The sequence below is a fragment of the Macrobrachium rosenbergii genome, chromosome 47 (assembly GCF_040412425.1).
Source record: "Macrobrachium rosenbergii isolate ZJJX-2024 chromosome 47, ASM4041242v1, whole genome shotgun sequence".
NCBI lineage: Eukaryota > Metazoa > Arthropoda > Malacostraca > Decapoda > Palaemonidae > Macrobrachium > Macrobrachium rosenbergii.
The window spans coordinates 44,394,234-44,422,082 of NC_089787.1; the positions used below are offsets into that span (position 1 = coordinate 44,394,234).

The 27,849-nt window shown below is 40.4% G+C and overlaps 1 protein-coding gene across 7 annotated transcripts in view; it reads right to left on the reverse strand.

Annotated features, from left to right (window-relative positions):
* Ocrl (Oculocerebrorenal syndrome of Lowe) overlaps positions 1-27,849 on the reverse strand; it is a 231,832-nt gene that overhangs the window by 79,497 nt on the left and 124,486 nt on the right. For 6 of the 7 annotated variants that reach the window (XM_067090753.1, XM_067090757.1, XM_067090751.1 and 3 more), the window contains 2 exons: positions 24,672-24,772; positions 9,852-10,053 (listed from right to left, as the gene is read on the reverse strand). The exons of the other annotated variant lie outside the window; for it this stretch is intronic. In XM_067090753.1, the coding sequence (XP_066946854.1) occupies positions 9,852-10,053; positions 24,672-24,728 (259 nt within the window). In that variant the 5' untranslated portion in view covers positions 24,729-24,772. The remainder of the gene's footprint in view (positions 1-9,851; positions 10,054-24,671; positions 24,773-27,849) is intronic. 7 annotated transcript variants of the gene reach the window in all.

A 27,849-nucleotide genomic window follows, 5' to 3' on the forward strand; every position in this document is an offset into this window, starting at 1 on the left:
ATTTTTTTGCTAGTTTTCAACAGGAAAACTGTGTCGTCGATATGGTACTCAGACTCTGGTAAATACATAAAAATTTTCAAAACCTGAGAATGTTTGGGAATGTAATGAGGTAGCTGGAAGAATAGTTAAAGTAGAGGTAGATATGGAAGTGGCAGATACTGATTGCTGACAAGGCCAAAAACATTATTTAAAAACAATATAGATGACAGCACTAACCAGACTGAAATTCAGGATGAAACTACTGTACTGTAAATGCAATAAAATAGGGTGAAAAGAACTTGGGTAAAAATATCAAGTAGTGATGATGATGACAAATGTACGAACATTATAAAAATTAAGTTACAAAAAATAAAAAATGAAGCTTAATATAGTTTGAATAACAAGTGCAATCAGTTACTGATCACCATTTATCTATGCAGTGTTTAAAATAAAGACAAAAGGTTGAGATATAATTACAAGTAATAAGGAGTTATTAACCCAGCTAGTAGTTTTTCCCTGTGCAATGCCTGTATTGCCCACAAAACTTATGACCATGGGTGCATAAAAATTATTGAAAAGACAGCTAAAAAGAAAATGAAGCAATGTAACTCAAACAGAAAATATTCAGTGGATGAAACAGGACAGCAAGAACTCATGCAAAGTAGTGAGCTTTGGGTGCAGCAGACTCAAAACTACTTCAAAGAGAAATTATTTGCATCCATTGCTGGTATCAACAGCATGTTAGCAATATCCTCAAGTAAGCAATTGGCTAACCAGCCTATACAAACTATGTGGCTCAGTCAGCTTCTCTGACTAAACCAATCCACACTTGATATTGAACAACTTTACAATATGCTGTATGTTACTTCTTCCTGACTTTCACTTACAGTACATGCACTTTGCAATGTTATGGAGTCTAATTAATATACGTCAATAACCTAAAAAGAAGACATCACATCACTTGAAAACTTAGGGTGAGGAAGATGAAGAACTTCCAAAGGTACTGATCACTAAGGCAAAGCCATCTGCAAAATATTGCTAGGCAAAGCTTTCCACTCACAGCATCACTGCACTTGCTTGAGCTGTGGCTGTGATGGTGAGCAGACGGTCTGGATGAAAGATGATCATAAGTAGAGGAAGAGCATCTGGAAAGACTGGAACCAGTGTCTGTGGCAATCACAATCCTTAAAAGTAATAAGGCCTATGGGAAATGGTGAACTCAGATGACTAGACCTAGGATGCAGAATATCTATATGCACTGGGGTGCAACAACAACTCCATGATAACACAAATTTAACAATATTTTTTTTTTTCATAAATACAAACTGAATTCCTTTGTATGGATACCTTTGGCAACAGCTGGTTCAGTCACTGATGCTTGGCAACAATATACTGTAGGTAAATGATGACAGGGAGGTGAGTGACAAATTACTGTCCACTCACCTGTCAGTAACTCAATTGCTCTTCCTTCAGCTACAAGGACAAAAGTGGTAATGGCTCGAGGTGGAGCAATGATAAAAGACTTCAGGTCTGCATACTGAGTAAATATATAAATTATCTTGAACTTTCAATTTGCTACTACAAAAAAATAACCTTCATTTTCATCCGGAGACTCACCCCTATGGAGGGAGGTTTTATCACACTGAATAACACTGCATTATTCTGAAATGATTAGAATCTGAGGTTAAAAATTTCTGCCACATTCAGATCAGTCTGTGCCAAAAGCTACAGACTGAAGGGATGGTCTGTCAAAAGCCAGAACTGCCAGCTCCCCAGCCATGTATATTAAGCAGGGAAAGGCTGCTGCCTGTAATCTTCTATAGAGTCCTGTGCCAGTGTGTGGTTCATCTAGTTGAACCACTCTCTGTGAAAACTCCCAGTATGAACACATTAGACCAGAACCCTCAGATGGGTGCCTGGTTGTGTATTTTGCTTGCATCCAACCAACAACCATAAACACAGCTACATCTCCACAATTGGGAAGGGCATAGAGGGAGAAAAGAGACCTGCTATCCCATCTGTCCCTTACCCAACCTAAACCCAACCTTAGGGAGGACATGTACTCATCCTGTTGAAACTGGCAAAGATACAACAACAGCCTGAGCACCCTACAGAGCTAATGGACAAGAGCCTGGGGTCTATAAGTGTCCTCTTTGTAGAAAATAAGGAAGGAATCAGCAGAGCTGGTTCTTTCATCAAACCTAACCTGAGTTCCACCTGAATGGGTATTGCTACTCCAAACTATATGAACCAAGCACACGTTAAAACCAGACTCTTCCCTTGCTAAAGAAACCTCAGGAGATTGCTCAAGGCTGCAAGATCAGTAGGAGGCAATGTCAGGCTCCCCTTCCACTTGACAGGCACTCACAAGAAGCCAACACACACAGGAGTGGCAACCCCAAAAGGCTTGGCCACAATACCTTTCAATACCTCAAAAGGCTTGAAGGAGACTGCATAGACAAAGTGTCCTAGCTATGAGAAATCCTCTTCTCCACTGCTGCCTTACTTTCTTTTTGAGAAAGCTTTAAGGAACAAGGCTGATCCTTTCTATTGAGAATGACTACTCTCAGCCAAACTTGTCAGGAAAAGAGTGTAGACATACAAATTCAGTACATCTCAGGGCAAAATTTGCCCCTACTTTGCACTTTCGTCCAAGAGGATAGTCAAAGCCTTTCCTCTCAATACCAACAATCTTCAGAACTTTGCCCTCTTATCTGCAAATGAGAGTACAGTGATAATGATGTCAGCAAGATTATGCAACCAGACTGAACCATGAAGGGTGCCATGGACTCCATGGGTCATGACTCCATGACTGAGAAAGCACTGATTAAAATTTAAGCTGTCAAGCCAAGCAATGTGAGACTTTCAGCCATTCTGCACTTAAGACCATGAAAAGAGGGGTACTGAAGTGGTTGGATGGCAATTTAGAAAGATGCAGAACCCATAGTTGCACTAACAACTAACAGCTATGAGGTGTTGGACAGCAAGGCTGAAGAAAAGAAGCAGGAATGGAAGTAAAGGCTAAAAAGTGGATGTGGTTCTATGCCTGTACAGGGAGAATCTTCTTGCTAGAGAATCAGGAGCTGCCATTAAAACAGCAGGTACAGTGGCTGGAGTGGACACAGCAGGCATTGTAAGAACAAGTAGACACAGTTGGTATAACTGTAGAAGCAACTGCAGTGGCATTCCACCAAGCTGAATGGAAGAAAAGGTCAAGTAATGACCTGGCATAGATGATCTTGGAAGACACCAGACTCAAGAGAGAGATGATTGTGTCCTGTAGCTACAATACTTCTCACAAAAACTAACAACCTGAGGAGCAAAATGAGTCAAAATTGGCAGTTTTTCTAGTAAGCACATTACAAAACTACTCATAAATAAGCCAAGATATTCATATGAAGCTGTCAAGGGTAAACCTGCATGTGACAGGAATTATTAACACACTTCTAGCAGAAAAAAATGTAAAAAAGGAATCAGATTACTGATCGTTACATGCAAAAGAAAAGGATTGGTCAATATGATTATGAATGAATTTGACATTTTTCAAAACTGACAATGAAAAACCTGGTGAGTTTTTCATAACTATGTTGTCAACGTTATAGACACATGAACAATGAGAGGTTAATTACTAATAATTACTAACAACAATGGCATACATGCACAGACAATCCCTCTGAGCTTTTCTGTTTCTTCTATCAACAAGACATAACATAATGTGTACCTGGGGACATTCAAACCATGAATGAGGACCCAACATGACTGATGGATTTATAATGAAAATCACTTGACCATTTGTCACATACTGTATACAGTTGTGATCCAACACATATCTACAGTAATACTGACCACCCTAACTCATATAGCAATTACAAAGCCAAACAACTTTGTTTCAATAAGCTGAAGAATGAGAAGTTTAATATTTCCTAAAACAAGAGACTTCAAGCAAAGAGCCACAAGTGGCTGAGAACAGCATTAATGACATGCAAGTAACCTATTTAGCTTCCCCATATGTGGGATGGCTAGAAATCATCATTAATATATTTATTATTCTCATGGGTTGGTCATGAGTGTAAACAACATGTTTGTACAAGTAGGTTTGTACCAATGAATGACAATGCATACAAATACCCAAACACAAATATTTTTCTAAAAAAAAGACTGGACATTTTTCACTGTCTGTGATTAATGATACCCAAACACAAATATTTTTCTAAAAAAAGACTGGACATTTTTCACTGTCTATGATTAATGATAAACATCATATTAATCACTGCATAAAATTACCCGTTGTTTCTTTCATTCCTTAACTGAATTTATAAACTGACAATTTTTTTTTATAAAATTTTAGAATTTTTGGTATCTCTCACTTCTAAGACTCTCAAGACTGCTAAAATTGACATTTTATTTGTAAAATAAAATTATAAATCATAATGAATTTAGCAGCTGCAGTCTGATGAGTTAAAAAAATCCTGTGACATCAAACACTAGAAGCAAAATCTGAATTCTTATTGGCCTGCACAAGAAATGTAAAACACATACTGTTGGCACTACAGGCTGATCAACACTGGAAGTATTTCTCTTCTTCCACACACCTCAGAAGCCATATAAGATGGCTCAAAACATGTTGAATAAGCTGCTTTCTGTACTCATTGCTCTCGACATATTTTACTTCTGTACAGTATTTTACTTCAAATAACAAGGGAAACACATAGCCTAATATTCAGAATAGTTAGCAGAAATGTAAGAAGCAAATGCATTTGTACACAATATCCAAATATGAAACTATTAATCAAGTGTAAAATATAAAATAGAAAACAGCACTACAAATGGATATGCAAGAATATAACTAAACATTTTTTGATGTAGAAGCCATGGCAGGCATCCTCATGTCTATCTTGAATAGGTATATCAGACAAAAGAATAAGATAAAAAAGAATGGGGTCTCACCGAAAATTCATAAGCCTGCTTCTTGAAGAGGAGATGATTATAAAATCTGTAAAACTGGAAAGACAAAACCAATTCCATGCTTATCAAAAAAGGGAAATTATAGTGACACTAAGAGAACTGAATGATCACTGCACTTACATCTTAAGTTAATGTGAGAAGTAGAAGCACATCAGCTCTAATAAAAAAATGGCCAAAATATTTTTGTCACAAAGCAAATGGCAAAGCAACTTTGCAACAGCAATGATCTACTGAAGAGGGAAGAAAAAGAGTATTTATTTGGTCCATCGTTTTTTATACATTCCAGTCATGTAGTTCCTTACAAGGACTTCTTCACAAAAAGGTTTAGCAATTTGATCTATGTAATATCTCCCAGAAAGCCGTAAAACAATCTGAATTCTCAAAATGTTGAGAGATGCATAGAATGAGTTCCAGTTTCTCAAAAAAAAAAAAAAAGACACAAGTAACAGGTAAAATAGGTAAGATAAACTATAAAGGCACTGAACCTGACTAAGTCAAGTGATACCCTTCCACATACAGTACATTCCCAAAATCAAAGCAGACAGGTAAAGACAAAGCAATCTGAGACAGAAGAACAAATTAAGGCTGTGAGGTAAAGAAAATCTGTAGAGTTGAATTATCAGTTAATAAAAAGGAATATGAAAGTCATAGCCTAAAGGCCACTGAAGAGTTGAATTATCAGTTAAAAAAAGGCATAGCCTAAAGGCCATTGATACAGAGAGGAAAAAACTGAGTAGAGAGCTGGATTAAGGGAAAATTATTAGTTTCCTGAAGTCAGGAAGGTAGAAGATCCTGCACCACAAAAAAATGTAGACATTATGTGCAAGTTATGCATGAATTACATTCACCAGATTGTAAATACTGTATAGGCAAAACCCATGAGAAATTAGGAATCCTACTCATAATAAGCACTTACCGTAACAAGAATATAACTCCATAATGTTTATATCCAATATTATTGCCTAAGGTATACATTTGAAAATTACTTTCTTTAGAAATCCTTTTAATTCTTAAATATAACTAATCCAGAACCATGTTTGCTCACTGATTGGCACTCTGGTGTGCCGGGAAGGTCAGAGTTCTGCCCTCCTGACACTAAAAACCTCTGATTCACCACCACCTCATCTCCAGACAAGATGCCTGAAGCATATAGGCCGTAAGCGTGTTCAACCAGAGGTTGAGCCACAAGTCAGGAGTCTGCTGGAGGGAATGGAACTCCTAGACCTGCAGATCAGGACATTCACCTCCACAACACTGTGAGAAAGCTGTGACCTGGAAAACCAAACCAAGGGCCTCACTTCAGGAGTGGACCTGCCATTATGAAGGCATGGTCACCTCACCAATTTTATTTTGCTCACAAATGAGCAAAGTAATTTCTGAAAACTGCTGCTCCAGCTTGGCCTCAAAAGGTTTGGGAGGAACTGGTCCATCCAGACCTATGACACCCCCATGGGCACAAGCTGCTCCTCCTTCTGCCAAAGAAGGGGAGACACAAGAACTCTGCTCCCTAGGGCATTCCTGGTTCCCTGAATTAGACAAGGCCCTCACTGGAAAGAAGGCATTGAACCCAGCCAAGTTGCAATCAGAACCCCATTCTGACTTTGCCCCTCTGCTCTGATACCCGGTCACAACTGAGAATGAAGGTAAAGGGGAAGAATGATTCCTCACACCACTCCTCTTGCTCTGGTCATGGCCGAGAAACAAACCACACAGAAATGACATGGAAGATGTCACTGGGGACATCTCCCTTGTGTAGGACTGCTCTATTATATGTGCATGCTTCAGAAAGCGAGAACATTGCAAGTATGGAGAAAGAGCAGGTTACCCCCTAGAGCTCCCCAAAGAAGGCTGAGAAGCAACTCCTACTTTGCTGCTAACACAGAACTGATCTGTGGAATGATAGCCAGCCAAGTGAGCAGGCTGAGCTTAGCCCTCTATACGTGATCCTGAGGGGCTGCAATGAGAAGGGCTGTCTTGTGTGCCTGCCTTCCCGTGGTCATGTGGCTGCTATTCAAGCAGAACAGCCAAGATGCACAGCCTTGGCCAGGTGCAAGCCCAAGTACTCACAATGGATCGAGGTGGGAGCAGGCCAAAGTCTAAGCCAGTGCTGCAGCACTATTTCTTAAAAAGGTAGAACAGTCACCTGGTGAACCAGCAACTCTGCCCCAATTCATTGTATCATCATGTTATGCTCTTGATTAGCAGGTGTAAATAAAATCCTTGTGTGCATAGTGCTTATAATTCACAAACATGGTTCAGTAGAAAATGTGGCTTCCTTCTGATGCAATGAAAATAATAAAAAATAAGTAACTCTTGAGGGGTCACGAGAATAAAAGTTTTACCTTGGGCAATTAACCCTTTAACGCGAAGCCCTATTTACAAAAACGTCTCCCGTATGCGGTGGCTCGTGAGTTAGCACCGAAGGGGAAAAAAGTTTTTTCAAAAATCACAGCACGCTTAGTTTTTAAGATTAAGAGTTCATTTTTGGCTCATTTTTTTTTTTTTGTCATTGCCTGAAGTTTAGTATGCAACCATCAGAAATGAAAAAAATATCATTAACATATATAAATATTGGAATATATGACAGCAAAAAAAAAAACTCGTATATAATTGTATACAAATAGCGCTGTAAGCAAAACGGTTAAAGCTAATGAGTTAATTTTTTTTAGTTGTATTGTACACTAAATTGCGATGACTTTGGTATATAACAAATTTTAAAATGATCAAAGCAACACAGAGAAAATATTATCACAAAATGATGCATGAATTCGTAACGCGCGGACGTAAAAAAATGTTTTTTTCAAAAATTCACCATAAATCGAAATATTGTGCTAGAGACTTCCTGTTTGTTGAAAAATGAAGCTAATTGATTGAATATTACTAGACTGTAAGTGTTTTAGCTTACAATTGCAGTTTTTGACCATTTCGGTCGAGTTAAAGTTGACCGAAAGTCGAATTTTTTCTATTTATCGTGATTTATATGGAAATATTTCAAAACTGATAAAAGCTACAACCATGAGTTATTTTTTGTTGTATTGTACATGAAATTGCACACATTTTCATATATAAAACTTTATGTAACGACTAATATAAAACGGTGCAAATATTACGACAACGAGACGAAAGAATTTCTGAGATGTTCGGCCGAGTTACCGTGCAGACGTAAGGAAAATGTTTTTTTAAAAAATTCACCATAAATCGAAATATTGTGCTAGAGACTTCCAATTTATTGCAAAATGAAGTTAAACGATTGAATATTACTAGAATGTAAGAGTTTTAGCTTACAATTGCGTTTTTTTACCATTTCGGTCGCGTTAAAGTTGATCGAAGGTTGAAATTTTGGCAGTTATCGTGATTTATGTGAAAATATTTCAAAACTAATAAAAGCTACAACCATGAGCTATTTTCTGTTGTATTCTACATGAAATTGCGCATATTTTCATATATAAAAGTTTATGTAATGACTAATGTAAACGATGCAAACATTACGACAACATGACGAAAGAATTTCTGAGATGTTCGGCCGAGTTACCGTGGCAAGAGACGAAAGGAAAAAATTTTTTCAGAAATTCACCATAAATCGAAATATTGTGCTAGAGACTTCCAGTTTGTTGCAAAATGAAGGTACATGATTGAATATTACTAGAATGTAAGAGTTTTAGCTTATAATTGCGTTTTTTTACCATTTCGGTCGAGTTAAAGTTGACCGAAAGTCGAATTTTTTCTATTTATCGTGATTTATATGGAAATATTTCAAAACTGATAAAAGCTACAACCATGAGTTATTTTCTGTTGTATTCTACATGAAATTGCGCACATTTCCATATATAAAACTTTATGTAACCACTAATATAAAACAGTGCAAACATTACGACAACGTGACGAAAAGAATTTCTGGCGCCGGACGTAAGGAAAAAGTTTTTTCAAAAATTCACCATAAATTGAAATATTGTGCTAGAGACTTCCAATTGGTTGCAAAATGAAGGTAAATGATTGAATATTACTAGATCATAAGAGTTTTAGCTTAAAATTGCGTTTTTTACCATTTCGGTCGAGTTAAAGTTGACTGAAGGTTGAAATTTTGGCAGTTATCGTGGTTTATATGAAAATATTTCCAAACTGATAAAAGCTACAACCATGGGTTGTATTTTGCTGTATTGTACATGAAATTGCGCACATTTTCATATATAAAACTTTATGTAACGGCTAATACAGAACAGTGCAAAAATTACGACAAAATGACGAAAGAATTTATGAAATTTTCGGCTGAGTTACCGCCGATGCGTTAAGAAAAAGTTTTTTCAAAAATTCACCATAAATCGAAATATTGTGCTAGAGACTTCCAATTTGTTGCAAAATGAAGGTACATGATTGAATATTACTAGAATGTAAGAGTTTTAGCTTACAATTGCGTTTTTCGACCATTTCAGTCGAGTCAAAGTTGACCGAAGGTTGAAATTTTTGTAGTCGACGACGTCGGCCCACTCGGCACCCAACAGACAATTTTAGTCGACGATGATACGCCCAATAGGCGTTTAAGGGTTACATGAAATATGATTATATATGTGTACATAAATACTGCTTGGAATATTTGTTGTGTATACAGTGATACATATCAGTGTGGCTGAAATTTCCTCTTCGATGTAAATATGCAACATCTGACTAATGGACATGATACAATGAATAAATTTTCAAGTTAAGGCTTCCTGACTTTTCTGTATCAAAACCATAACTGCAAAATACATGTATCAACACTCAAAATATAATGATCTAATTAGTAAAATAAAATGAAAGCTATTACAGTATCAACATGACGTACTCAGTCTAAACTGACAACCTCAAAACACCTAAACACTTAAAAAATGTTTAATGACAAAATTAACTTCCATAGATTGTACCATACTCACCAATCTCACACTTAAGACTGTTGTCTATCGGAAGAACTTGTTCAATGCTTAAATCAATAGCACTATGGACCGGAACGCGAGCTGTTTGGAAAATAAGGAGAGCCTGCTCTCCACCTTGTTTAGCTTCCTGCGTTACAATTTCAATTAAAGCAACAACACGAGTTGTCTTAATAAATTCCTGCACAAGCCCAGCCTCAACAACCTGAGATTCTAGTTAAGGAAATTATAAAAGTATGCAGAAATTCCAGAGAAACATTTTGCCTGCAATATAAAAACTTTCTGTATTCCTCTTTATTTTTCTGTTTCCTATTACAGTATATAAACCCTGATTTTACTCAACCCTTCAAGCTGCTATTCCCAGCAGACAGTCTATCCACACTGAAACAACAGCCAACTGAGACTATTACAAGTCACAATAAACATAAAACTGTTTTTGCTAAGGGGTATTTAACCAAAAATAAAAGAACCCAGAAAGACAAAAAATAAAACATACCTACATACAGTACCTTATTGTTACACCATAACCAAACACTGACCAACTGCTTTTTATTATCAATTAGGATCAATAATGTCACAGCACATGAAAATTACTGCATAAAACTAGTTACACAACACTCACGCTTGTATAGCAAACATTAATCAACTGAAAAATATACATATCAAATCAGCTAGATATGATCTTGAATAAAAATAAAAGGAGCAATTATTATTCATTTTGTGCAGAGTCATAAGCAATGTACAAATATCACAAAATTTTTTAGTATTTGTGTTTTTCCTAAGTATACAAACCAGTGCCTTTTTTGCATCAGTATTCTTCAGTGGCAAGCTGGAATCAGTCACTGAAATTTGGTAACAAGGTAGTTAACTGGTGGTAGGTGAGTGAGTGGGGGGAAGCCCCTATTCACTTGCCACCATCAAGAACTTTCATATTTACCATCAATGACTACATGGGGTGCTTGAGGTGGGAATATAATAAAAGGTTATAGTTCATATACATATTATTACTTTAAAAATCTGTACTCTGTTCCTAGGGAAAGCAAACCCTCACCTTTTATACAGAAAGCTCTCCCCTTAGGTACAGCTGTCCACTTTGCCAAACAAGTCGTAAGCCACTTCAAACTAGAGCACTCTTGTACCTCACATAACTAACAAAGGGGTGCAGCCACTCTGACATAAGAAGTTGGGCCCTTTTAGGTTCTAAGCTTTTGCCACAAACTCAGGAATGAACAAGAACAAGAGAGCTTCCCTACACTATGAGTGCTAGACAAGATAGGCTAGGCATGCAACTTCAACTAGGATGGTAAAACAGTGAAATCTCAGTCTGAGGCCTCCCCAAGGGTTCATATGGGCCCTGAATTCCCCTGCATCTCACTCAAGAGATCATAGCTTCTGAGGAAAACAAGATTTCTCAAAGTTCCTTACTAGCATAAAAAACTCAACCGAAGCACAGATCTACGTCCTAGTCTGAAGACCTGACTCCAAATAGTGTGGTGGTACTTCACCACAGAGACTGAAATGAGCTTGTTTTGAAGATAGTCAACATGCAAGTCAGCAAGCTGCTGAACAGAAGCTCTGACCAGTGAGAGACTCCTTCTATGATAGCTACCACAGATGGCCAACTTTATCTGGTACACATTAGATAAAGATTATTGGAGGCAGCCAGGCATCTTCAGCACAGTTTTACATAAAAAGGCTCTCTCTCAAAGGATCTGCTGGATTAACTCCAGATGTGTGACTAGAAGGCCCATAATGATCAATAATACCTCTAAACACATGGCTGATGAAGGAGAGTGAATCACAGACAATACTCTCTGGATGCCTCAGCCAAGAGAGCCAGCAGATTGGGGACCACTCAGCATGGGGCCAGTGAGGAGTTACCGGAGTCATTATGATTCCCAGGGTGATCAATACATGGTTGATCACTCAGCAGCTCAAGACTGTAAAGAGTAAAAGCACAGACTTCAAGATTGTCCAAAGGGTGCTGAAAGGCATCTTCCAGGGCTGCACAGGGATCTGGCATGGAGTAGCAGAACACCAAGAGCTTTCCTGTAAGCCTCATGGTGAAAAGGTTGATAACAAGTGTCCACCAAGGCTCAAAGAACCTTTCTGCCTCGTAAGAGGCAGACTACTCTATCCCTACCACCAGCCCCTGGCAGCTGACCTGGTCTGCCAAGACAATTCTCCTGTCCAGAATGTACAGTACTTGGCTGACAGCTTGATGTCATGCGAATTGCCACTCATGGCACCTGCCTCACCAACTAACAAGAGGTAAGGGGAGATAGTCAATCTTTTTATAAACCTAAGCCTCTATGGTCACTCATCAACACTATAGAGTTATTATTTTATTATTATTAAAACAGTTTAACCAGACCACTGTTGATTGTTATCAACACTTAACACTCTGGGCATTCGGGAGGAGAGTCATGTGGACTGTTCATTAATTGTCCATGTTCAAACAAGTATGGCCTATTCAAAGACACGTCAGAATTACTTGTGTGTGTGTCTCTCTGATATGATGAACTCCATTTTCCAACACTGGATATTATCTGTTTTAATTTACTATTTTCAGGTTCTTCATTCCATATGCTTTGCCATTTGCTTACTAATACAGCTGTAGGGATGTTTACATTTGCTCTTGTCATGTGGACTGCTTCTTTAACTGCTTTATCAGCCTCTTCATTTACTTTGATCCCTACATGGGCAGGGACCCAACGTATTTCAATATTTTTTCCATTATTATACAATTTATGGAGAGAAAACTTAATTTGTTGTACAATATTATTTTTTGGATTGTAACTTTGAATGGCTTCTATAACGCTTCTGACCCCATCAGATGAAGCCACTTCAAGAGGGGAGCCAGCACTCTTGTGAACACTTAGGGAGCCGTTGACAAGCCGAAACACAGGGCCCGAAACTGGAACACCTTATCCTTGAAAACAAACCTGAGGTACTTTCTCGAAGCACGATGAATTGGTATGCCAAAGTACGCATCTTGCATGTTGATGATATGCCGCTCATTCTCCCTGGCAAATGGATGCAAGGACTGACTGGTTTGTCTCCATCTTGAAGGTTGTCTTTTACACAAAGACATTCAGGGCACTGACATCTAGCACAGGCCTCCAGCCTCCTGATGACTTGGGGACTACGAAAAGTTGGTTGTAGAATCCCGAAGAGTAAATGTCCTTTAAAACTTCTATGGCTCTTTTGGCATGAGAGACTTGACCTCTTGCGAGAGGACTACAAACCTCTTTGAGCCTGGCAAGTAGGCTGCCAATGCAACAGGCATGTTGACTAAAGGAGGTTTGTTTACGAATGGAATGATGTAGCCCTCCTTCAGGACATATACTATCCAGGGTTCTGCTCCCTTCTGCTCCCAACACTCCCAAAAGAGATGGAGTCTTGCTCCTACTTGAGTAAAGAGGACTAAGTCCTCATTTCTTGGAGGAGGACTTACAAGAGGATTTTTTGATTGAACGGGTTGGATCTCAGTCTAGAGTACTGTCTAGATCTGCCGCTCCTAAAGGGCTCTGTCTTAAGGGGCATCGAAGATCTGGGAGTAAATATCATCAGCTCTTTAGGACGTCTAGCAGACAAGGATAGGAGGTCCTGTGTACTCTTCTTTTGAAGATCAGTAGCAGTATTTAGCACTGTCACCTGGGGAAAAAGGTGAATCCTGTCTAAGGGCGAGAACAGAAGAGCTGATCTCTGAGAAGGCGTACTCCCTTGGATGTAAAGGAACACCATAGTTCCCTTTTCTTGAGGATACGCATAGTGTAGAGACCAGCTAACTCCTGGGAGCTGTCTCTAACACCCACAATACAGGAGAGAATTCCTAACCAGTCGGATGAAGGATCTTGAGGAAGAGCCGCGCAGTCCCTGATCTTGCGAGCAAGTGCGCCTACCGCCCCGTCTAGAAAGCTCATAACCTCCAAGACTTTAAAAATGTTCTTCAGCAGATGTGCTAACTTGGAAACCGAAAACATAATCGGCCCTGAGAAGTCCCCCTGGGAGGAGGCAGAAACTCCCAGAGATGGAGCTTCCCCTGTGGCATAAAAACAGTAGCTTACTCATGAGAGTCTTGAAGGAGGAAAGCTGAAAGTCGCTTTGCCTTGGTCTCTCTTCTCTGAGAGCCACTCTTCGATGTCACTCAGCGCTCACTTCACTGAAGAAGAGAGGACCAACTTAGGCAACTTGGAAGAACCAGCAGTGGGAGCTTTCATAAAGAATGTCGAGGCAGGAGAGGCAGGAGTAGCTGGAAAAAAGCTAGGAAAAGCAGCTAACAAAATCCTGAGTAAGGAGGCATATGCCGTAGGACTGTTACTCATCGTCTCCTGATCAGCTACAATTTCTTCTTCGGAAGAAACTGGCAACAAGGATAACTCTGCAGGCGCCTTGGCAGACAGAGGAACTTTAAGTAAACTTCAAATACTATTGAGTTTATTTTGGATAGGATCAATGACTGCAGGAGCTTGAACAGCCAAAGAAGTTTCCACAGCATGAGCACCTGAAGCAGTTTGAATGGAAGGAAGATGAGTAGGCTGATGGCCGCTCCGACAACACAAGAACGGGTGCCAGAGAAGGAACATACAGGAGCTTGGGAGCCTGGTGTACATCACTAACTGGGAGCTTGGGCACCAAAGCACGGACGGGAGCTGCTGGGCTCTTGGGTGCTGAATGACACACTGAAGATACTGGCCGCTCAACTACTGGAGGAAGTTCTGATACTGCTGGGCGCTCGGACTCTAAATAACGATCCTTGGCAGACGACGAACACCTATGAGATACCTGGTGCCTTGGTGTTGAACGTCAATCCTCAGCCGAGATACTGTCAGAAGAAAAATGTTCCAGGCTGTCCCAATGACTCTAAGAAGGGCGTTCAGGATCCTTACTCCTCTTGCAAGGAATGGGAGATGAGTTCGCATCCAATGTATGCCTTTTCAGCGGCTGTGACTTGCCTGAAGTGTCACTGACGCCTTGGGCTTAGTTCCTCAGAACTAGAAGACGTAGCATGAGCATCCACTTCAAGGACTTTCCAATGGCCTTTGGTTACAGTCTGGGATGTGTCAACAGACTGAACCGAGGGGGCAACTGCTCGGGGCAGACCCCACCGACCTTCCTTAGACTACCAGTTTGACTCCTCCCAAGTGCTAAGGAGTATGCCTGGGACTTTGGCCTAGGAGAATCGGCGGGCTGAACAGCCACCTCCTCCTCCACACACACACACACACTCTGCACTAGCACTGTGGCACCACTGGGCACTCTGAATCACCTTTACTATCCATCAGCAATTTAACCAAAGAGGCTAACTGAGCGATTGATTCCACAATTAATTAAAATCTTTTGTCAATTTTTGACTCAAGACCGGCCATGGTGTTGGAATCAGAAACATAAGAGCTGGGCAAAGGAGAGGTTTGAACACTTAGAGGAGATGGGACAGGATTTACAGAAATTAAAGGAACATTCGTGTCTGATCTAGCAGACCAATCCTGACTACCTAGTCTACTAACCTCCCTAGCAGTCGCTTTCCTTATTCTGTCCCTAGCAAGTTTCTTCAAGTTACAATCTAATGTTTCCCACTTTTTTAAGCCCCAGTCATTATACTCTGCACATCTCAAGTCAACCGAACTCCTCTACATACAGTACACATCGTATGAGAATCATACAATTCCTTGGTCAGACAAGTATTGCAGCCTTTCCTGCAATGCCTAAAGCTAGAAGCACTAGTGTCAGACATTATGAAAAGTCAAATAACAAGTCCAAAAACAGGAGTAGAGTCGTAATCCAATGATCAGGCCTTGCCTATCACTAACTAATAAAAACTGTAAGGCTTGCAAAGAAATACTTCACCAATTGATGAAGAAATACCAACCAGGAAAGTACAAATTCCAAATTCAAGCTGCTGCCAACCAGGATACTTCAGCCATCAGCCAGTAGAAACAAATTGGGCTCTTTTGCTAGGTTGTTCCTCTTTTCCTCCCAAAAGTGGGCGGGGCATGTCTCCTACCCAAAAACCTATGAGCGGGACCCGTGAATTTCAAAATTTAAAGCTTCTGATAAGTGAAACTAATAGCTATGTAATTATTGGGTAAGTTACTTATATAAAATTAACTTTTATGGTACCTAAACAGGTCTCACATTAGCAGATTTCTCTACTTAGTTGATGGGCCTGAGTCTGATGAAATATAATAATAATAATGAAGTTACTGGATGGTGGACCAATCAAGTCCAAGCTGACAACCTCTTGTACTTTCTGGAATAACTAAGTAAGTATACTAGAGGTACTGGCCGTGAACAAACACATAACCAATACTATCCAGTTTGAACCTGTACGCATAGGTACTTCGTTTCATGGGAAAGTGACCTGTCATGTCCCACTTGTTTCTACCTTTCATTCATTTATTTTTTAGTCTGTGTATGTGTGTATCTATGTGTACATATGCATCACATTAGGAAACAATATGCACTTAATATGGGCACCTCTCTCTCTCTCTCTCTCTCTCTCTCTCTCTCTCTCTCTCTCTCTCTCTCTCTCTCTCTCTCTCTCAGTATTTATCTACATATACTGTACTTAATGTAGTATAGTAGTGTACTTCACTTAATACAGTACAGTAATGTAGTGTTAAAACATTTTTCAGTACGTATGAGCATGTGTACATAGCATACACAAACATGCATTGTGTCAGGATACGCTAAACACTCGCAATGTGCTTGCTTCCCTTTCTCTCTCTTCCTATCAATTTTCTTATTATAAAGAAATATTAATATTTTTTTATACTGCCTGAGTTTTGTGCATAGTATTTTACATACCTTGAAGGCAAAAGTAGGTACAAGTACTGTATGCACCTGTATTTTTAGTAACAATTTCATTTTGCATAAACTCCTCAGAAACTTAATGTGTAAATTAATACTTTAAATTGAATGGTAATTACAAAATACTGTACCAGTTAGGATAATCTATTACGAACATACTTTATATCAAATTTCTGTACAATATAAGCTATGTGAGTTGGCTCCAAGGTACTATATGGTTCATTGATACGAGCATGCAGGATATATGCAAATATTCATTACTTAGCAGATTTCATTACTTACGGCAGGAGCCAACCTTGAGCTCTCCACTAATTGAGGTGACACTGAATTATGAGGATTATCGAAGCCAAAGGAAATTTGTTTCATTTTAATGTAGTACATTAATAACAATAAAAGGTGAACATGATATTTTAACGGTAAAAATCTTGTATGGATGGCATTAGTTGCACTTAGAATCTAAAAGGCTGATAATTTGCATATCCACAAATATCAGAATATAATGAGGCTAATAAAAGATCATTACTAAGAATAGTATAAATATGGTACTTAACCCCTACAGGAATGGGCTAAAAAGTTCACTTTTAATAATCTTACATCTTAATATACTACAACTTTTTAAAAAATAGAATAATTGGATAAACTGACCATTATGAGGATTCTGACAAAATTACTTTCACGCACTGTATTTACTTCCAATACTTGATATTTGTTGCTGTATTTGAAAGTTGGACTATCATTAAACATATGTTTAACTACGTGTTGTTTTGCATTCTACACATCCAGGGACTAAGTCACATAGGTAATGGGGAACCATATGCCACCAAAGAGCAAAAGGGAAGTCTATACAAGATAAAATGGATAAAAATAATCTATTATCAGTAAATTCACAGAAGATCAACGAAAATAATGGAGACAACTGAAACAAATGAATGTCTACTCAAATACTGTACAGTACATCACTTTTAGAAATGCCATTCAAGCTTTAGTTATCTGGTAACCTTTCAGATTTATGATACCTTTTGTTGAGGAATTTTAACTACTTAGTTACAAAACCTGGATCTTGTTAGTTCCTCACTTGAAGCTGAACATGTACCAAATATATCCTCCAATTTTAACAACAACATTGTTACAGATAAAATAGCTTTTAATTAGAGCAAACTTAACAACACAAAAAAATTATATTTTTATGATAAATAAAGTGTTATATATACTTACCCAGTAATTATTTAGCTAAGAGTTTCTACTTGAACGGCAGCTTAAATTTTGAAATTCACAGTAGCGATTCTTTTGTTTTTGTGTTGGTGACAAGACCCGCCCACTTTCGGGGTACGAGAGAGGAACAACTAAGCCAATAGACCAATTTGTTTATGCAAAAAAGTCCATGCGCAGGGAGGAGGGTGGGCTCCATCCATAATTACTGGGTAAGTATATATAAAGCTTTATTTTATAATAAAAATATAATTTTTATATAAGTAACTTACCTAGTAATTAATTAGCTGATTCCAAATTGAAAGGAGGTGGGGAATCGTGGACAGTAAAATAACAATCTACATATGCAAGTTAATAATCTAAATAAGGCTAACATTGAGACAATGTTTGTTGTTTCCTTACCTGGTGAGAGAGCTGCACAGATAATTACTGCCTCTGGTTGGCGCTCATCTTGACCTGTAGAGACATGACGGTATAGTCAAGTCATCTCTACAGAAGTGGGATATTCTGCAGCGAAGGAGTGCTCCAAAGGCCGACAGAACATACAGCAGGAACTTTGTGACGAAGGAGAATACCGAAGGTCAACAAAGCTCAGATCACTGACCCTGCCCAGGACACAGTACCAAAAAACAACAAAAACTAGTACTGTAATAGAATCACCTACACCATAAAAATTAACATGACCACTACCCAACACTAAAAAGCTGGTGGGCAATCCACTGTTGTACTTTCCAGGCTTCCCCAGAACTCAACACCACGAACAAGGTAAAGAGTTAAAACACATAAGAAAGGGTACTTCCTACACTTCCTCACCCGTCACTATGCCAGGCATTGGTCCTTGGGTACTGCAGTTTTCGTAAATAGTTTCCACATCCTGCAGACAGTATACTGCAAACACTGACTTGCTTCTCCAATACATTGCTTAAAGAATGTAGGATAAGGAAAGATTGTGCTTGAAAGCTACTGATGTACCAACTGCCCTAACCTCATGAGCTTTCACTGTCATGATTTTCAAATCATTTTCTTCCACTTGGGAGTGAGATTCGATAATAAGGTTCCTCAAAAGAAGGATACAGCATTCTTAAATAAGGGTCTATAGGGATTTTTGACTGAGCACCATAAATTAGAAAACTGACCTCTAATTTTCTCAGCTCGGTGCAGGTAGTACCTGAGGGCTCTCACCGGGCAAAGCACTCTTTCTTCCTCTTCCGTGCCTAAATATCAGAGAGGGTCTTAATTGTGAAGGAACGAGGCCAAGGATGTGAAGGGTTCTCATTCTTCGCCAAAAAGCTTAATAGGAAGGAACAGACTGCGTCTCCGTTCGAAAAGCCGATCCTTCTGTCAATCGCTTGAATTTCACTTACTCTCTTCGCTGTGGCCAGCGCTACTAGGAAAATAGTCTTCTTAGTTAAATCCCTCAGAGAAGTAGAGTGCATGGGTTCGAAGCGGTCACTTGATAACCACTTAAGTACCACATCTAGATTCCAAGTGAAATTCTCCTCCTTTCTAGATCTGGTGATGCTGAAAGACTTAATTAGGTCTGAAATATCCTGATTAGCAGAAATGTTGAGGCCTCTGTGATGGGAAACAGAGCTGAGCATTGCTCTGTAGCCTTTTATGGTGAAAGAAGACCTTCCTAGGTAAGTCCTCAAGAAAAGAAGAAAATCCACTAGTTGAAGGATAGATGACTGAGAAGACGAAACTCTGTTTCTTCTACAACAGGTCCTAAAAAACTTCCACTTTGCCTAGTAGAGCTTGTTGGAAGAGGCACGTCTACATTTGGCAATGGGGTGAAAAATCTTTCACTCAAGACAAGTCTACTGACAGTCAAAAGCCTGTCAGGGCCAGAGTGGACAGGCTCTGATGGAAAATCCTGCAGTGCAGTTGTCTGAGAAGACTTAGAATAGCAGGGAGGAGCCTTGGAAAGTCTATTAGGAGATCCAGAAGGTCTGGGAATCATTCCTTCTGTGGCCAAAAGGGCAGCCACCAGAGTCATCCTTGCATTGCTGTGAGAGCAGAATTGCTTGAGAACTTCTCTTATCATTCCAAAGGGTGGAAAAGCGTAAAGGTCCAGATCCAACCAATCTTGAATCATCACATCTGTTGCCCATGCAAGAGGGTCCGGAACAGGGGAGCAGAACAGAGGCAGACAGTGATCTCGAGACATTGCAAATAAGCCCAGGGTCGGTTGTCCCCATAATCTCCAAAGGTTGAAGCACAACCAATTGTCTAACATCCATTCTGTAGGATGGACTTGATTCTGGCGGCTTAGTTCATCCGCCAGGATACTGCATTTGCCTTGGATAAACCTTGTGACTAGTTGGGTTTCGTTCTGGTCTGCCCAGCACAACAGAGCTCTTCCTATCTCGCACAGGGTGAATGAGTACATTCCCCCTTGATGTCTTATGTAGGCCAAGGCTGTGGTGTTGCCTACATGCACTGCGACCGTCTTCTTGCAGGCTTCTGTTGCAAAATAACTGAGACCCAGGTGAATCACTTTTAATTCTTGAAGGTTGACGTGAAGCTTTTTTCTCCTTCGGGGACCAAATTCCCGAGATTTCTCGGTTCCTAATGGATGCTCCCCAACCCAGATCCGATGCGTCGGAGAAGAAGTCTAGGTCGGGGCTCACTGGGAGAAGAGATTTCCCCTCCATCAATCTTTCTGCTGACTTCCACCAATGCAAGTCCTCCTGTCTTTCTGCTGTGATAGGAAAGGAGTGAAGATCTTGATGTACCTTCTGATCCCAGCAGGCTCTCAGGTAAAACTGTAGTGGCCTCATGTGCAGTCTCCCCAGTCTTACAAACTGCTCCAATGACGCTAGTGTGCCTAAAAGACTCATCCACTGAGATGCTGTGAACAAATGAAAGGCAAGAAAGAGTCCACCTTCCTTAAACATTCCTCCACTCTCCTGGGGGACGGCGAAGCCTGAAAACTCCAAAAGTCTATCAGAATCCCCAATAGAGAATTCTCTGAGTGGGAGTTAGTTGCGATTTCTGGAGGTTCAATAAAAGTCCTAAATCTTAAGTCACATAAATTGTCTTCTGTATGTCCTCCATGCATTGATCCTTCGTGGGAGAACGAAGTAGGCAGTTGTCTAAATATAGTAGGATCTTTACCCCTGCTTGACGTAGCCAACCTGCTATGATAGCAAGTACTCTCCTAAAAACTTGTGGGGCCGTCAAGAGGCCGAAACAAAAAGCTCTGAATTGATAAACTTGGTTCCTGAAGACAAACCTGAGGTGTTTCCTTGAATCCTCATGAACAGGGATATGAAAATATGTGTCTTGCATGTCTAGGGAGATCATCCAATCCCCCTGACGGATGGAAGCGAGAACTGATTGTGTTGTTTCCATTTTGAATTCTGTCTTCTCTATGAAGGCATTCAAAGCACTCACATCTAGCACTGGTTTCCATCCTCCTGAAGACTTGGGCACCAAGAAGAGTCAATTGTAAAACCCCATCGACTTGGAGTTCCTGACTAATTCTATGGCCTTCTTGCTGATGAGAGAGGAAACCTCCTCTGGGAAGGCCGAATACCTCTCCCCGGAGTAAGGCATCAATGCGACAGGAGTGTTGGTCGAAAGAAGCCTCTCCCTGGAGGGGATAGAATAAACCTCGAGTACTTTGACTACCCACTGATCCGCCCCTCTGAACTCCATCTCTCCCAGAAGAGAAGAACCTCGCAACCACTGGGGCATGGAAGACTGAGGTCTCACTTGCAGGATGAAGATTTAGTTGACGACTTCTTGATAGCTCGGGGTGTGAACCTAACTGATCCTCTGGGCCTAGATTGAGATCTCTGTCTGTGCCCCCAAAAGGGCCTAGACAGCAGAGGAGAGGAAGCCCTGGTGGGTACTGTGGACCAATCTCTCTCACTTCTTCGACTGTGTCAGGAGATCCTGTGCGGACATCTTATGAAGGCTAGAAACAATCTCACTAACAGCTGTCTGTGGGAAAAGATGATGTTTGTCTAGCGGGGAAAATAAAAATGCTGACTTTTGGAACAAAGTAACACCTTTAGACATAAAGGAAACCCAAAGTTCCTTTTTCTTGAGCATGCCCATTGTGTAAAGCGAAGCAATCTCCTGCGAACTGTCCCTGACTGCTTTGTCCACGCAGGAGAGAAAACCCAGAAGTTCCGAGTAATCAGGTGGAAGCAATGGCTCTTGAACTTTCTTGGCGAGAGCTCCTACACACCAGTCAATTAAACTTAACACTTCAAAAGCCTTAAAGAGACTTTTCAAGAGGTGGTCCATATCTTGTGTCAAAAAGAAAACCTTTGCTGATTGTAGTGCAGATCTACGGCCTGCGTCAATGACACCAGAGAAGTCCCACTGGGAGGAGGCAGCCACTCCCAGAGAAGGAGCTTCCTCAGTAGTATACAACAAGTAGTGAGACCTAGAAAGACGAGAAAGAGGGACACTTAAGCAAGCCTTCTCATGTTCCCTCTTCTCAGAAAGCCAGTTCTCCACTTCACTAAGGGCCTGCCTGGATGAGGACAAGAGAACCAACTTGGGTAGTCCAGCAGTGTCCAAAGGCTGACTACTCATCATGAAAGACAAAGCTCGGGGACGAAGGAGTTGCAGGCGAGAATAATTCGGAGAAATTCTGGAGTAAAACTTCAGAAGTGACGTGTAAGGAGTCGTTGCAGAATCTTGATCTAAATCCTCTTCTTCAGACGAAACTGGAGACAAAGGGGCATCTGAGGGAAGTGCTTTAACCGTGGATGGTCCGTGAAGAAGTTGCTGAATGTTACCCAACTTGCGCTTAAGCGGAGCTAAAGCTGGATCCAAATTTGAAACGGACTGACAATTCTTTGCCGAACTGGACAAAGCTGGTACTTGAAGCTTAGAAGTCAACATCAAAACACTGGTTGGTTCCGCCAAAGCACTGGCAGCAGGCAGAGGAGACGATGAATTACAATGAGTCGGAGTTCTAACGCGAGTGGCAGCATCAGGGAAATCGGGAGCTACAGGGCATTCAGGGGCTACAGGCAGTTCAGCCGCTTCGGAAAGCTTAAGGGCTGCAGGAAGTTTAGCCGATTCCGGGGCGATTAATTGAAGGCAGGTGTTCAGTAACAGAGGCCGCTCGGCCGCTAGTGGGTGCTCGCTCGAATCCGGGCGCTTAGATGAAGAACTTCGTTGTACACTAGAAGCGGGGAGCTTGGAATCAGAAAGAAGACGCTTCTTAGATGAAGCGGAGTAACCCAAAGCTCATTCCTAGTGTCCAGGAGAGGAGAAATGTTGAGGACTGTCCCACTTAATGCAAGAGGGTTGAGGACTAAGAGGAGACTCCCTCAACCTTTTGCTTGGAAGTCAGGAGCTAGATCCTTGGAAGAAGAATGTCTCTTCAAGGGATGAGACTTGTCGGGAAAGCGCCATTGACGCCTACAGTACGGGGAAGAATCTCCCAAACTAGACGAGAGCAGATGCATGTCCTAGACGCCTTTCCAGCAGCTGTCTCTTGACGCAACCTGGAATGCAACAGGCTGGTCTGAGGGGGTGACTGCTATTGGGCAGACCCCACTGACCTCCCTTGCGCTAATGGCATGCCTCTTCCCTGGTTCAGGGGAGTATGGCAGTGGCCAATGCCTAAGAGAATCAGCAGGACAAACAGCCACCTCCTCCACTAACACTTCACTTTCACTTTTCTTGTCAAACTTACCCATAAAGACATGCATCGATGCCCCTAATTGGGTTACTATACCTACCACCATATTAATTCTCTGTTTATATTTACTTCTATATAATACTAAGGTTACCTTCCTACACCTTTTCCCATGCTGGTGAAGTGATCGGGCTCAGAAGTGTGAAATTCAGAAGCAGGAGTAGGTGGTCTAGGAGTATTTACTGATACAGGGGAAACAGGAACGACAGGAAGAGATACAGCAGGAATAACTACATCGTTAAATTTAGGAGTCGTCTGACAAGCTAATTTCTCACCAGCTTTAGCGGCTGCCTTCCTCTTGCGATCTCTCTCTAATTTATTTAAATGAGAAGTCAAAGTCTTCCATTTACGTTCGTCCCAATCCCTGCATTCGTCGCATGTCAAATCAATGGTGGTACAACAAACTTGCCCTCTGCAATTTGTGCACAGGTTATGAGAGTCATAGGTAATTTTTGTCAACCAGGTATTGCAGCCTTTGCTGCAATACCAGAAACTGGAAGAGCTATTGTCTGACATACTAACTAGCTAAAAAGTCAAAAAAGGTAACAAAAAACCAATCAAGACAAAACACCCGGATGGAAAGAAAAAACAATTGTCAAAACCAAGCTGCTTACTAGTCACATCTTGTGTGAACGATACCAGTGGCAGAAACAAATTGGTCTACTGACTTAGTTGTTCCTCTCTCTTACCCAGAAAGTGGGCGGGGTCTTGTTACCTACATAAAAACAAAAGAATCGCAAACACGAATTTCAAAATTTAAGCTGCCATTCGAATAGAAACTCTTAGCTAAGTAATTACTGGGTGAGTTACTTATATAAAAACTGAAGTTCTTACTACAGAGGAGCTCTCTACAAACAATGTTTTATAATTTACCACAAAATATAAAGTGTAGCAACTAAGCAAGAAGAAAATAAACTATTTTTATATTACTATAATTATCTCAATTCATTTCTGTTTCCTTTTATCAAAACTCCCAGTTACTGTTAACAAACAACTTACCTTTCAAAAATGCAAATAAAAATATAAGCAAGCAAGAAAGTCAAACATAAGGGCAAACACAATTATACAGTAAAGTATTTCCAATTATAAACCAAAAAAAAAAAATGTAAAGATGCAGTGCATAGAAAGGATACAGCAGTGAGCTTGTGCCCTGAGTGCAGCTTCTCTTGCACATGTGGTGTAAGCTCCATGATTGGTGCCAAACTGTTGATGTGTACCAATTAATCACTTACATCTGATGAAGGAAAACAAAATCATCAGTGTCCAGTTAACATGCACCATTACAAGCAATACCCTCCTTTACAGCTTATAAATTTCACCAATACAACACAACACAATACAATACAATACAATACAATATAATACAATACCTGTATTACCATATCTCCATATATAAAATTGTGGTTACAGTAGTCTCATGCTTAAAATTTTAATCAAAACAACAAAAAAATGAGAAGTGGCACTAAAATGGGTTAAAAATACTTGTTCATTTCAGTCTGACATACAAGGCATTATTTGACTTGTAACAAGGTTACTTCTTGTTGTCTTCTTGTTATGCTGGGACTATATAAATATCATACACCATTAACTGTTCTTATTACACTTTTAAATGAGTCAGTTAACCACTGTACACCAACAATGCTTCAGTTTTCTCACTAAGTTTTGACATTTTAATAAGAACTTAAGACTTTAACATCAAAATATACTCCTTATCAAGCTAAACTCCCTGTCATTTCCACTAGCTTGACTGCCATTACTGTAATAGTTTTACTAACACAATTACATTTTTGGTGTTCTGGTTAGGCAATTCACAATAAAATCCTTTGTTGCTACTTCAAAAAAAGTCCAGTATCACAAGTTTTTAATATAATTTACATTTTCCTAGACATACAAACCTGATGTCTTTTATATGGATACCTCCGTAAAAGCAAGTATGGTCACTGAAGCAAGTTAACAAGGTAGTTCATTAGCAACAGATGAGCAAGGAAGTTGGGAACTCATCCTCTCATCCATTAAGGCTAGCAGTGCCACTTTTTTCTTCAGCAACAGGGCCAATTGCAGTTGGTTAAAGATGGGACTGTGATAAAATACTGCAAGTTTGCAGGTTATAAGAAGAGCAAATTACTGTATCTTGAACATTTGTGATTGGTTTCCTTTTACAAGGAATCTCACTCCTTGGGCAGAGGTCATGACTGATGTGGATCTTCCAATCAGGCATATCAGCTTCCGGGTCATGTATGTGAACAAGGAAAGGAAGACCTGTAGCCACCTGCACATCATGGCATATGTAATGTCGAGGATAACAGAGCTGTGTGCCAGAGTTTGATATGTCTGTGACCACACTCCTAGAAATTAGATCTTAGATTTTGCATGTGAAATGGGAAGACCCGCTTGGAGGGTAGCAAAACATTGCAGAGTCCCAGATAAGTATGGTCTACCATCTGGCAATTCCCATCTTCTCCTTGTTAAAAGAGGGACAGAGGGAGCCACATCTACCAATTAACAAAAGTCAGAGATTGGAAGCTCTGATATGCGACTAACCTGCATCTGGCCCAACAAGTGGGTATACAGCTGTTGACTACTGGAGAAAAGACGACAGAATGAGGGAAAGAATAACATCTAACTTTCTTACAACCTTTCAACACCAAAAACCTCAGATAAGATACTGTTCTGTCCTAGTGGAGGTTGGGCAGCTACACAAGTTGTGCAGCCACCACAGGTCCTATGGAGAAAGTATCCAAGGGCTTGTGGGCTGTACCCATCAGGTAAAAAAAAAGTACAGGTAGCTTTGCAGTGCCTTGCCAGATGGCTCGTACGTTCACTTGATGACCTCCCAAAGGCAGAATGAGAAGTTCTTGGAAACTTAATTCTAATGCTTTCATGTAATAATGAACAGTCATTGCCACTTGGGCCAAAGATGTTGACTCTTGTGCAGGTAGTAGCATGATATGTGTGTCGGACATGCAATTTACCTGCTCTCTTCACCAATGCACTGCAGACAAGTGTTTTGCTTAAGCATAACATTTATCCACAGTGCCTATCTCAGGGGTTTATATGGTTTCTGGGCAAGACTCAAGATGAAAAGAGCTACATCCTATTCTGGCAACCACAACTGTCCAGAGCTTTTCAAGAGCTTGAAAACCCTTAAGGCAGAAGACCTAGGCAAGGGCTCAGCAATAGCCCTTAACCACAGAAATATAAAGAGAAGCTTTCTCAGCAGAGGCAAACAAGAAACTCTGTTATCTGCTGAATATTGCTTCAAACTGAAGAGATACCCCTCAGATGATGCCAACCACAGAAAATAGCCCACTTTACTGGCAAACACCTTGAATAGATCTCTTGACTACTCAAAATCTCCTGTGCAACCCATATCTCTCGTGACAAATGAAGCAGCATGGCTGCCAAAACAGTGTGGACCATAGAGGCAGCTCCCTTGACGCCTCAACAAGAAGACTCAGCAGATTGAATACCAATCAGTTTGTGGCTGGCAAGAAGCCACCATGGTCAATCTGTGAATGGTATTGACCAGCACTTGGCTCATCACTCAACAGACAAAGCAGAATACAGTAGTGGAAACAGCAAAAGCTAGGGTTGTCCAACAGCATTCAAAGGCATCTTCCACTGCAGCCCAGGGATGTGAAACTGATGAGAAAAACACAGGCAGCTACTGTATTTATTTAGCCATGTGGCGAACAGGTCAACTGAAGGGGTTCCACAAACCTCAAACAGTTTCTCAGCTACATGTTAGTGTAGGTACCACTCTGTCCTTACAACTTGCCTCTAGCAACTGAGCTAATCAGACACATTCTGACAGCTAAGGATGTTAACTGACTGACAGGTTGCCAGCATGGTACAATGACAAATTTTAAATCAATTTGTGTTTTTCATAGTTAACAAACCTGCAGTCTTAACATAAGGGAAAAATTCTTTTGTGCCTGCTGGAGTCCGGTAACAAAAAGTACAAGGATTTTGGTGGCAAGGGGAGTTAGCCAAGATGGCGGAAGGAGGGCACAGCCGACCTGCCTTAACCCATCTCGGCTACAACACATCAGTTTCTCTTTGACCGCCTTCATAGCAGGTCGGTGCTGTTGCCCTCTCTGCCAAGAGGCCAGCTGTTTTTGTCCCTTCCTGCCCACATTACAATTTCCACTCGTCATTCTCCAGTATTGCCTGGACCTCTGTCAATAGAGTGCGATATTGGATCCTAGAGGGTCATAAAAATGACCTGGCCTATGAGAAAGAGGATACTTGTTTGAAGGGGAGCTGTAAATGGACATCCCAAAAGACACAGACTACCCAAGACTCTAGCCC